Source organism: Furipterus horrens, unplaced genomic scaffold (assembly GCF_987537825.1).
Source record: "Furipterus horrens unplaced genomic scaffold, mFurHor1.1.pri manual_scaffold_11, whole genome shotgun sequence".
Classification (NCBI taxonomy): Eukaryota; Metazoa; Chordata; class Mammalia; order Chiroptera; family Furipteridae; genus Furipterus; species Furipterus horrens.
Window position 1 is genome coordinate 99,413,871 of NW_028327181.1, and position 11,877 is coordinate 99,425,747.

General features: G+C 57.3%; 1 protein-coding gene across 1 annotated transcript; it reads left to right on the forward strand.

The window, feature by feature from the left end:
- The first annotated feature begins 5,455 nt into the window (after positions 1 to 5,455).
- LOC149999030 (CMRF35-like molecule 6) lies at positions 5,456 to 9,191 on the forward strand. Its single transcript, XM_090257595.1, has 4 exons — positions 5,456 to 5,868; positions 6,314 to 6,655; positions 7,897 to 8,011; positions 8,996 to 9,191. The coding sequence occupies exons 1-4, from the start codon at positions 5,808 to 5,810 to the stop codon at positions 9,189 to 9,191; spliced, it is 714 nt and encodes a 237-aa protein (XP_090113721.1). The 5' UTR covers positions 5,456 to 5,807.
- Positions 9,192 to 11,877: the final 2,686 nt, after the last annotated feature.

Here is an 11,877-nt window from a genome sequence, read left to right on the forward strand (position 1 = left end):
TGGGTTTGTCAACAATCAGCTTAGCGAATGGAAAGGATGTTTTCAAATGGGCCCAGAATTTGTTTTAAAAGGGTTCATACTATAAGAGATGCAAATATGGAAAATGACTTAAAAAAGAAGTGTGTGCTCATCAATACCACCACGGGGGCCACTTGGGGACGCCCCGGAGCCCGAGGGTGAGGGACCCCTGGAGCCCCAGGGTCTGGATGGAGGCAGAAGAAGACAGAGGAACTGAGAGCGGGGAAACTTGCCTGTGTTTTCTGCGGGAAGGAAATGGGTGAAGCAAAGTAGAGCAACCGAGCAGGTTTAGGATGGGAGACCCTGAATCACTTTGGCAGGCCCTGGTCTATGGGAGTGGCCCCCAGTTCTTAGATACAGGCCCTGGGGTGATTTAGGGCAGGGGCACACGGTCCCAGACCGCAGGAGCCTGGAAAAGCACAGCAGTGGGGGCAGGGCCTGGGGCCGGAGAGTCTGCATGTCCCAGGCAGGTGTGCAGGCAAGTCCTTTACCACCTGAGGAATCGGCTGCGCCAAGGACGGCCCGGCCCCAGGGCTGTGGCACAGCCGGACTGTGGCACCGCTGAGTTGTTTCACGCTGAATAAAGTTTCCTTCTTCACCGCGCCCCAAATTGGGGATTCTGACTGGCGTTGAGTCCGTGCCAGTGACCATCGGGTGACACATACTAACATAAAGTTGTGCAAATCATACTATTCTCATGTAGCCACCGCAGGGATCAGACACCCACGCCCTGTGGGGGCCCCTCCCACTTGCATCAGGGAGCGGCTGTGGGGCCCATCGACCCAGCAGAGCAATGGTTTGTGGCTTCAGGGGTGGGTCCCAAGATACACAGCACCTTGCTCTCTCCTGGATCTCTGACTCTGAGAGGAGCTAGTGGCCACGTCATGAAGCCACTCAATCAGCTCTATTTATTCCCCCCATCCGAGGGGAGAGAGGGAGAGAGAGAGAGAGAGAGACCTTGATGTCAGAGAGGGGCATCGATGGGGTGCCTCTTGAGGGTCAAACCTGCACCCAGGCATGTGCCCTGACCCCCTGACCAGGAACCGAACCCACAACCTTGTGGAGGACGGGGTGATGCTCCAGCCGACCGAGCCCCCTGGCCGGGGCGCCCACCAGCTCTACTGAGCGAGGAGATGAGGCCTCTTGCTGACAGCCCTGGGAGGGCGCCATCTTGGAAACAGACCCGCAGCCCAGCCTTGGGAGGAGGACAGCCCTGGCCGACACCCTGACTTCCTCTCCGAGAAACAAGCCCTGAGCCAGGACAGCCCAGATCATCACTTGGATCCTTGACGCTCAGGAAGTGTGACGTAATAAGTGTTTTCAGCTGCTATGTTTTGGTGGAATTTCTTGTGCAGATGGATGCTATCTGATACAGTGGGGCCACACTTTCTAGGGCCTCTCTCTGCGGCCACGTCAGTCCTTAGCCCTCACTCACTCACCTACAGTCAAATTCAGCAAATAAGTATCAGTAGACTTCCAGCCCAGATGGAGGTGTAGACAGACACGCTGCCTCTCCCTCCACAACTAAGAAGGAACACAACTACCTCAAACCTAGAGACAACCAGAAGTTCCAGAAAGTTGAGCTGCATGGAAGTCCAGCAAACAAAGATATAAAGAAGAAATACTCATCCAGACAGGAAGGAGGGGCGGAGCTGGGACAGAGAGAACGTGGTGTGGTGGCAGCAGTGGCAGCAGCGACAGGCTGGCGAAAAGCACAGTCAAACATTTAAAAAGTCGGGAGGGACACTGGGGAGCGTTCCCAGCTCCTCACCAGACCACTCAGTTCACGGTCCCGGCCCCGGGGAAGATCAAGCCTCATTGCTTCTGACTGTGCAGACCAGTGGGGGTTGGGGTGGAGGCAGGAACTGCTGGTCTCTCAGCAGAGTCCGCTTGTTTAAAGAGCCCCACGGTCCTAGAATGTACACAGGCCCACCCTTTCTGGGAACAATGGCCAGGGCAGCACCTAGAGGGGCACCAGTCCCATATGAAAGTGGGAGAGGTGCCTGGAAGAGGGGTGAGTGCTGGGCAGGCAACATTGTCCCTCTCGGACCCCTCCCCCACGTACAGCGCCACAATGAGGTGAAACAGATCACCCTGTACTGATGAATCCCTAAGGCTCCGGCCCTTACAACGTAACAGGTGTGACAGCTCTACCCAAGATACAGAGGCAAACAAACACAGGAGCCTGTCAGAATGAGGAGGCGGAGAGGTATGGACCAAAACAGGGAATGAATCAAGGTTCCAGTGGGAGAACTAAGCGATGAGGAGATAGCCAACCTCACAGATGAAGAGCTCAAAACACTGCTGATAAAGATGCTCACAGGCTTGACAGGTGTGCTTAAGTACGACAAACGCATAAGGGAAGAAGTGAACGCTATGCTAAGTGTAAGGAAGGAAAGTCCACATAAAACCAATGGTGAAGGGAAGAAAACCGGGGTTCAAATCAATGATTTGGAACATAAGGAAGAAAAAAAGAGTCAATCAGTACAGAATGAGGAAATGAAACTGAAAAAAAATAGAAGAGGCTTGGGAACCTCTGGGACAATTTTAAATGTGCCAACATCTGAATCATAGGGGTGCCAGAAGGAAAAGAGGAAGAGCAAGAAATTGAAAGTTTATGTGAGAAAATAATGAAGAAAAACTCCCCAAATTTGGCGAATGAAATAAACATACAAGTGTAGGAAGCACAGAGAGTCCCAAACAAGCTAGACCCAAAGAGGACCCCACCAAGACGCATCATCATTAAAATGCCAAAGGTTCAAGATAAAGAGAGAATCTTAAAAGCAGCAAGAGAAGAGCAGAGAGTTACCTACAAAGGGGTGCCTATAGGACTATCAGCTGATTTCTCAAAAGAAACTGCAGACAAGAAGGGATTGGCAAGAAGTATTCAATGTGATGAAAAGTAAGGACCTACTGCCAAGATCACTCTGTACAGCAAAGCTATCATTTAGAATGGAAGGACAGATCAAGTGCTTCCCAGATAAGGTGAAGCTAAGAGTTCATGATCACCAAACCGTTATTATATGAAATGTTAAAGGCACTTATTTAAGAAGAAGAAGATCAACACTATGAACACTAAAATGACAACAAGCTCACAATTATCAACAATGAATCTAAAAAATATAAACAAAATCCAGCTAAGCAAACCAGAATAGGAACAGAATCATAGGTCTGGGGATCATTGGAGGGTTATCAGCTGGGAGGGAGAAGGGTAGAAATGGGGAAATGGTGCAGGGACTAAGAAGCATAATCGGTTGATACAAAATAGACAGGGGGAAGTTAAGAATAACATAGGAGAGGGTGAAGCCAAAGAACTTATATGCGTGACCCATGGACATGAACTAAGGGGGGCGGGGTTGCTGGAGGGAAGGCATGTACTGGGCAGAGGGGAGCAAAGGGATGACTGTAACAACATAGTCAATAAAATATACTTTAAAAAAAGATGTGTCATTAGCTAACCATCGTCGCTGCTGCAGTGGGGCACTGGGTCACACCGGGATGGATAAAACAGACGCCAATGCCACGATGACATGAGCTGCGTCCTAGTGCGGCAGGTGGGCGGGACCCAGCAGAAGGAAACCCAGTAACCGCGCTTGGCAGACTGTGGAGGACATACAGGGTCAGTGACCCAGGCCAGCGGAGGGATCCCTTGGAAGCATCATCAGGGAAGCCTTTCTGAGGAGGTGACGTCCCAGTGGGCTCTAAAGGACAAGAAGGAACAAGCAGGGAGAGAACTGGGGAAGGGACCCAGGAAGAGTGAAAAGCAGGGGCCAAGGCCCGGGGAGGGACGGACCCTGTGACTGGAACACAGGGTCACTTCGGGGCAGGGGAGTGAGACCCAGTCGGGTCCGCTCGCGCCGTGGAGGTCAGACTGGAGGCGCGTGTGACGAGGAGCGGCGCTGACTGCTCTTGACCTTGCTGGTGAGGAGAGGAGAGCGGGAAAGGGCATTAGGGGCACGGGAAAGAGGGCTGTCCCTGTCATGCTGAGAGGACTGAGGATTCCTGTGTGTCAGAGGGAAGGGGGGGAGGGCAGCTCGGGGCGAGTCCAGGTCAGGACAGACGGGCAGTGAGGAGAGGAGAGCCCCACCTTACAGGGTGTGGGTGGCCGCCACACTGGGGCGTGTGGCCTGGACCGTGGAGAGCGTACTTGGGGGGAAAGGGGCAGACCTGGACTGTGCAGGGCAAGGCTGAGAAGCCAGCGTCGCCCAGGGGAGAGGTTAAATGGGTCCTGCGCCTTGAGGAGGCTGAGCGGCCCCCCACGCACCGGCTCGGTGGGGAACGGTCCGGCAGAGGATTCAGGGCCACACGGAACAAGTTTCTCCAGGACACTGTTTTCGTATGGAAGGATGGGAGGCGGCTCATCTCTCAGGTGGAGAAGAGCGCAGAACTTCCGTCTCCCGCGCCTTTTATTGGGGAGGGGATTCGGGAGATACGAGGTCAGGACTCATGACTCATCAGTAAGCTTCCAGACGCTCGGGTTACAGCTGACAGTTACTGCTAACAGAGGCCAATACAGAGAACACAGCGGCCAGGCTGTGTCAGGCCTGCCAAGCGTCCCGACGCCAGGCTGACATCAGGGGCAAGGCTGCGTACATTCCTTGCTACAGACGGTTTGCAGGTAACTGAGGGATAAGAAAAGCAGAGCGAGCTCCAAAGCATAGCGAGCGCTCTCTAAACCCAGTTCCCGTGGGAACCCTCTGCGTGGCATCCGGTCCTGTCTGCCGCACGGCCTTCCAGTTTTCCCCAGAGACTTGGAGGCCTTCCTGGGGGGGCCTGGCTCACGGCTTGGGCTACAGCTCCCGAACCCACAAGGTGCGGTCCCCCACACCTTGACCTGCCTCCCTGCCATTCCCGGGGTGAACTGGTCCGAAAGCCATCCTGTCATGACAGCAAGCCTGTCCGGGTTGGGACAGACCTGCCTCCCTGCCCCTGGGCAGGACCGTCCCCGTCTCTGCACCTTGCAGAGGGGCCCCAGCAGGCAGCGCCTCTGGGCAGACTGGTCTCTCTGTGCCGCCGATGGAGAGGAAAGGCCTCAGCTTCACAGGGTCCCCGATTCCCGTTCGGCATCCCCACACCTCCGACCCCTCCCTGTGGGCGCTCCGCCCTCTGTCCTGGATCTCACAGCGGAGGTGACACAGAAGCGCGAGGAAGAGCATGTGGGCCGCTCCACAGCGGTGTCTGCAGAGCAGGGGACACACAGGGGGAGACGCAGCCTTGGGTGGGACCCCAGGACCAGGTGGGACCGTGAAGGCATCTGAGGTCGTGGTGCCAACCTGCGTGGGGAGCAGAGTGGGGGTCCCGCAGGGCCAAGCTCACCGGTGTGCCTGGGGCCACCTGTTGGCGGGTCACAGCCCCTCTGTGGTCACCACCGAGTTCTTCCTCCGCAGGACTGTCTCCCCTGAACACTAGGAAGTGAGACATCGCAGAGGGTGGGGACACCCCGTCAAGGAGGAAACGTCCCGGCTTGGCTCTGCTGTGTGTGGCCGTGCGTGGCCCTGGGAGGAGGGGTGGCTGTGCGCCCTGAGAAGGGCCACACCTCACCGTGGGACTCTGACCTGGGTCAGGCACCGGGAGCGAGGGGAGCCCAGGGCGCCCAGAGGCCTTGCGGCTGCCTGCCCAGGCTCCCTGCCCCTGACCTGCCCCAGCGGTGGACTGGACACCGGGCTGGACAGGGGGCACAGAGGCCCAGGAAAGCAGAAGCGCACCCGGGGGACTCCAGCTCTCTGCGGGGAGGCTCGGCCTTGTCACCCGGAGGGCCTGGTCTCTGCGGCCCCGTCTGCGCTGGAGAAATGGCCCCGGGGGACAGGGCCCCATGGCTGCCCTCCGCTCTGTTGCTGCTCCAGGCCCTAGGTGAGCGGCGCTGGGCCCGGCAGGGAGCGCGGCCCTGCGTGGGAAGGAGGGAGGACCGGGTGGCCGTGGGTGAGGACCCGGCCCACAGGAAGTGGGGGACATGGGAGGGAGGGGAGGCCGAGAGGCTCCAGGAGCGGCAGCACCTGCCTCTGCAGCCCCCCGAGGGGTCGGAGCATAAGGCAGGTGAGGGGGCTGCTGCGCCGCACAGAGGAGCGCCGGGAGAGAGCGCCGTGCTTGTCCCATAATTGTCACAGTCAGGGTGTGGCCTCGGTGCATCCCTCACACTGATGGGGAGCTACTTCCCCATCACCCTCACCCAGTAGGAGCGAAGGCCTGTCTCCTGCCAAGGACTCCAGGCCCTGAGGGCCCTTGAGGGACCTGCACCCCAGGGTGCCCCCGGCCCTGACCATCGGGTGAGGAGCTGACACTGGGTTGTGTCTTCCAGGCTGTTTGTCCCTGAGCGGCCCCAGCCGCGTGACGGGCACCGTGGGGGGGTCCCTGAGCGTGCGGTGTCGGTACGAGGAGGAGTACAGAGGAAATAAGAAATACTGGTGCAGACACCCATGTTTTCCGGTGGAGAACAAGATTGTGGAGACCACGGAGCCAGAGAGAGAAGTGAGGAGCGGCCGCGTGTCCATCAGGGACGACCCAGCAAGCCTCACCTTCACAGTGACCTTGGAGAACCTCACAAAGAGTGATGGAGGCACATACGTGTGTGGGATCGATATACCATGGCACGAACTACTTTTGGACCCCACCTTCCAGGTCGTGGTGACTGTGTCCCCAGGTGAGCCACATGCACCCTCCCCCGTCCCCGCCCCGGCTGCCTGGTCTGTGGCAGCCACCCTGTTGGTCAGGACACGCGTGGACTTGAGCTGGGTGAGTGGGGGGAGGATGGGCATGATCACACATGCACATGCACGCACGCCCATGCACAGCGCACGCACAGGCGCACACATGAACTCACGCACGTGTGCACACAGACATGCACGCACGGCGCACACATGCACACATGCACTCATGTGCGCGCGCACGCACAACGCACGCACAGGGGCACTCATGCACACGCACAATGCACACACAGGCACACATATGCGTGCACGCATACACACGTGCACATACATGCACACGCACACACAAGCGCCCTCTGGCTGTCCTGCACCCCTCCGAGTGCCACGCCTGGACAGTCCCAGGCCGAGATCTGTCCTGGGGGCACAGGCTGAGCACGGCCCTGGCTCTGGGGACGTGTGCTTACTGTCCACTCTGAAGGGGACCCCGTGTCTCTCCCTGCACGTCTCTCTGTCGTCCCTGAGGGCACCGCCCGGCTGGGACATGTCCTCTCACCGTCGGCTGTCCTGGGCCGGGTCCGCGAGAGGACACCCTGGACGGCCGCTGGGCACCAGCCGTGACCCTGGGGGTCGGCAGCAGCCGTGAGAGCGCCCCATGCTGGGCTCCTGGCATGTTTGGGGGGCCACCTGGTCCCTTCAGGCTGGCCGTGTCCCTGCCCTCTTTCCCTGAGGCCTTGTCTCCGCAGGAAGGGGCCCAGAGGAACCCCTGAAAACGCTTCCCCCCGACAAAGGGGAAGAGAGAGGATGAAGCGGCCCCCACGTGGTGTGGACCCAAACCCTCTGCCACGTTCCCCCCCAGTCCCCGCTCACAGCTCGCCCGTGTGCCTGCTCCTGAGCTCAGGTCACCGTTCTAAAGACCTAGACTGCCCCCCGCGTTCTCGTTCTGCCACCGTCTCTGGAGCCCCTCCTTCCGTCCTGCAGTTCTTAGCTTCTCGTCCCCACAGGGAGTTCCTCACGTGCCCTGAATGCGCCCACCGAGCCACAGGGTCCCCTGCAGAGGGGCCCCAGGAGGGGGCCCAGGTGCCGGTCTGGCGTGGCGGTGGCCGCGGGGGGCCGGTGGACTCAGCACGTCTGTCCCGATGGCCTAAGTGGCCTTGACTGGATGAGGCAGAGCCATGCAGCGGGAAGAGCGGCCGGCCCAGGGGGAGGGCACAGAGCCTGACGCGTGCCTCTCCCGCAGCCCCCACGCCCACCCCGATCTCCACGAGCCCCCTGGGCCCGCCCTCCTCCCTGCCAGCGACCACCTCGCCCAGTATGACCAGGCCGGAGACCCCTGATCCCAGCCAACACCCTCGGTAAGGGGCTCCCTCCTGGAGGACTCTCCTCTGGGTGGGGGTTACAGTGGGGAGGGGGGTTATTTCCTTTCCTGGCCCCTCTCATTCATCAGCCTCACGCCTGATTATGAAGCCCCTCCTGCGTGCCAGGCACCCCTCTCAGCTTTGGGGCGCAGCAAGAGCCACCCAGACAGCACTGAGCTCTGATGGAGGCTGGGTTCTAAGGGGCGGAGCCAACACACATGTTAACATGTAAACATGCCAGTCCATGATGAGTGCTTGGGGAGACTGCGGGCCGGGGCAGAGCCTAGGTTTGCTACTTAAGACGCCACGTGCTGATTAGAGGCCGCTTGAGGGACGCTTGCAAGATCTGGGGGAGCCGGGCTCTCGGGTGTCTGCGGAAACAGGGCTCCCGGCAGAGGGCGGGCGAGTGCCAGGTCCTGCAGAGGAGCCTGTGGGACCCCAGCAAGGGCCGGGGCCGGCGGTGGAAGCAGCACTGTGGTTGGTGGCCCTGCCCAAGCCCTGGTCACAGTCTCATCCTCTGGGGGCGGTGGGGGCTCAGCAGCGTCCCTCCTCCTGCCGTCAGCGGCCACGGAACCACGGCCCGTGCTAACGTCCTGCGGACGCTGACCTGGCACCAGTTACTTGCTGTGAAGAAACCAGAGCCGTCTGTACCCTCACGGGACGGGCGGGCTACAGGGGAGAAGACATCCAACCAGCACCCACGTTACTGGTTCCTGTACCGCAGATGGGGGACCCGCTAACACGGAGGCCTGGGGACAGACCCTTCTCTGGGGCTGAGGGCCACCTGCCTCCCCGGGTCTATGGCAGCCCTTCCCTGTGTCCACCGTCCCGATTCTCAAGGGCGGCTGTTAGCCAGAGAGGCAGAGGCAGCTGCCCCGTCCGTGGCTGATCTCTGCAGGGGCTGTCGTGGCCTCAGGACCTGGGCTGAGGGACCGGGGGAAGGTGGAGGTGGCTCACTGTGTGTCCCTGTGTCCCCCGCAGGTCCCTGCTCAGCAGCGTCCACTTCCTGCTCCTGGTCTTCCTGAAGCTGCCCCTGCTGCTGAGCATGCTCGGTGCCGTCCTCTGGGTGAACAGGCCCCTGAGGGGCCCTGGGGGGAGGGGACAGCCCCGCGCTGAGATCGAGTTACACCAGTTCCCATCGGTGCTCCGCCCAAGGACACAGCCAGGACGGGAGTGACCTCGTGACTAATAAATCCAGTGTCCCTGTCCCTGTTTCTGTCCGACTGTTCTGTAAGCTCGTTAGAAGGGTTCCCCTTGGACTGTACCAGACGCACAAAAACTGTCCCTCATCCACGCGTGCTCAGTCAGCCGGGGGAGCCCTCCAAAGGGGCGGAAGAGCCCCGACAGCCAGCCGCCCTCAGTCCGTGGCAAGTCCACGAGCTGCTCTCCGTCCTTCCTCGTCCCACCCACTGCCCTGTCCGGGGCGCCCCGACCGGAGCGCGGACCCTCCAGGGCTCCCGGCCTGGCTCCATGGGTGATGTTCTGCGTCCATCCCCTTGTTTGCCCCATGGTCCTGCCACACGTGTTCACATGGGTTTCCAGAGCATACCCATGTTTTTAACAGTCCCCAAGGTGACTTTATTTTGGTTCTTCAGATTCGTTTAGAAATAATTGACCCAGAGCGCTGTGCACGTTTAAAGGGCACCACGTTTTCATGATTTTAAATGCAAAGAATGCGCACTGCGCTATCAGCGCGTGTCTCCACTGGGTGCGCAGTGGCTTCCTCTTTCTTGGGGTGAAAACATCTAAGACCCCTCTCCTCGCTCAGCAGCTTTCAGGTGTAGCTATAGCAGGAGTCGCTCTAGTCACATCCGTACATTAGACCCCAAATTCATCTTTCAACTGGCAGTTTGTGCCTGTGACCATGGTCTCCCCGTTTCCCCAACCCCGCCTCACTAGCCACACCCCACCCTGTGTGGCCTCTCTCAGATCCCACGTGTAAGTGATACCTTGCAGAGTCTGCTTGTTTAAAGGGCCCCCATGGTCCTAGATCATCTGCAGACCCACCACTCTGAGAAAGATGGCCAGGGCCGCAGCTAGAGAGTCGCCAGTCAAATACAGAATTGGGAGAAGTGCCTGGAAGAGAAGTGAGTGCTGGGCAGGCAGTATTGTTCCCTCTAGGACCCCTCCCCCACACACAGCGCCACAACGTGGTGAAACTGGTCGCCCTGTACTGACAAATGCCTAAGGCTCCGCCCCTTACAATGTAACAGGTGCAACAGCTCTACCTAAGACACAGAGACAAACACACACAGGACCCTGTCAGAATAAGGAGATAGAGAAGAGTTGCCCAAAAGGGGGAACAAATCAAGGTTCCCGTGGAAGAACTAAGCAACAAGGAGATAGCCAACCTCACAGACGCAGAGTTCAAAATGCTGGTGATAAAGATGCTCACAGGCTTGACAGATACCCTTGAGTATGGCAAACACATAAGAGAAGAAGTGAAGGCTATGCTAAGTGAAACGAAGGAAAATCCACACAAAACCAATGATGAAGGGAAGGAAACCGGGGTTCAAATCGATAATTTGGAACATAAGGAAGAAAAAAACAGTCAACCAGTGCAGAATGAGGAAATAAGAATTGAAAAAACGAGGAGAGGCTTAGGAACCTCTGGGACAACTTTAAATGTGCCAACATCTGAACCACAGGGGTGCCAGAAGGAGAAAAGAAAGAGCAAGAAATTGAAAGCTTATGTGAGAAAATAATGAAAAAAAACTTCACAAATTTGGTGAAGGAAACAGACATACAAGTCCAGGAAGCACAGAGTCCCAAACAAGCTGGACTCAAAGAAGACCACACCAAGACACATCATCATTAAAATGCCAAAGGTTCAAGATAAAGAGAGAATCTTAAAAGCAGCAAGAGAAAAGCAGAGAGTTACCTACAAAGGGGGGCCTTTAGGACTATTTTAGGACTATCAGCTGATTTCTCAGAGGACACCTTCCAGGCAGGAAGGGACCATCAAGAAGTATTCAATGTGATGAAAAGCAAGGGCCTACAACCAGGATCACTCTGTCCAGCAAACCTATCACTTAGAATGGAAGGGCAGATAAAGTGCTTCCCAGACAAAGTGAAGCTAAAGGAGCTCATCGTCACCAAGCCATTATTATATGAAATGTCAAAGGGACTTACTTAAGAAAAAGAAGATCAACACTATGAACACTAAAATGACAACAAACTCACAATTATCAACAATGAATCTAAAAAATATAAACAAAATCCAACTAAGCAAACCAGAACAGGAACAGAATCATAGGTGTGGGGATCATTGGAGGGTTATCAGCTGGGAGGGAGAAGGGGGAGAAATGGGGAAATGGTGCAGGGACTAAGAAGCATAATCGGTTGGTACAAAATGATAGGGGGAAGTTAAGAATAATATGGGAAAGGGAGAAGCCAAAGAACTATATGCACGACCCATGGGCATGAACTAAGAGGGGCGGGGTTGCTGGAGGGAAGGCATATACTGGGCAGAGGGGAGCAAAGGGATGACTGTAACAACATAGTCAATAAAATATACTTTAAAAAAGATGTGTCGTTAGCTAACCATCGTCGCTGCTGCAGTGGGGCACTGGGTCACACCGGGATGGATAAAACAGACGCCAATGCCACGATGACATGAGCTGCGTCCTAGTGCGGCAGGTGGGCGGGACCCAGCAGAAGGAAACCCAGTAACCGCGCTTGGCAGACTGTGGAGGACATACAGGGTCAGTGACCCAGGCCAGCGGAGGGATCCCTTGGAAGCGTCATCAGGGAAGCCTTTCTGAGGAGGTGACGTCCCAGTGGGCTCTAAAGGACAAGAAGGGACAAGCAGGGAGAGAACTGGGGAAGGGACCCAGGGAGAGTGAAAAGCAGGGGCCAAGGCC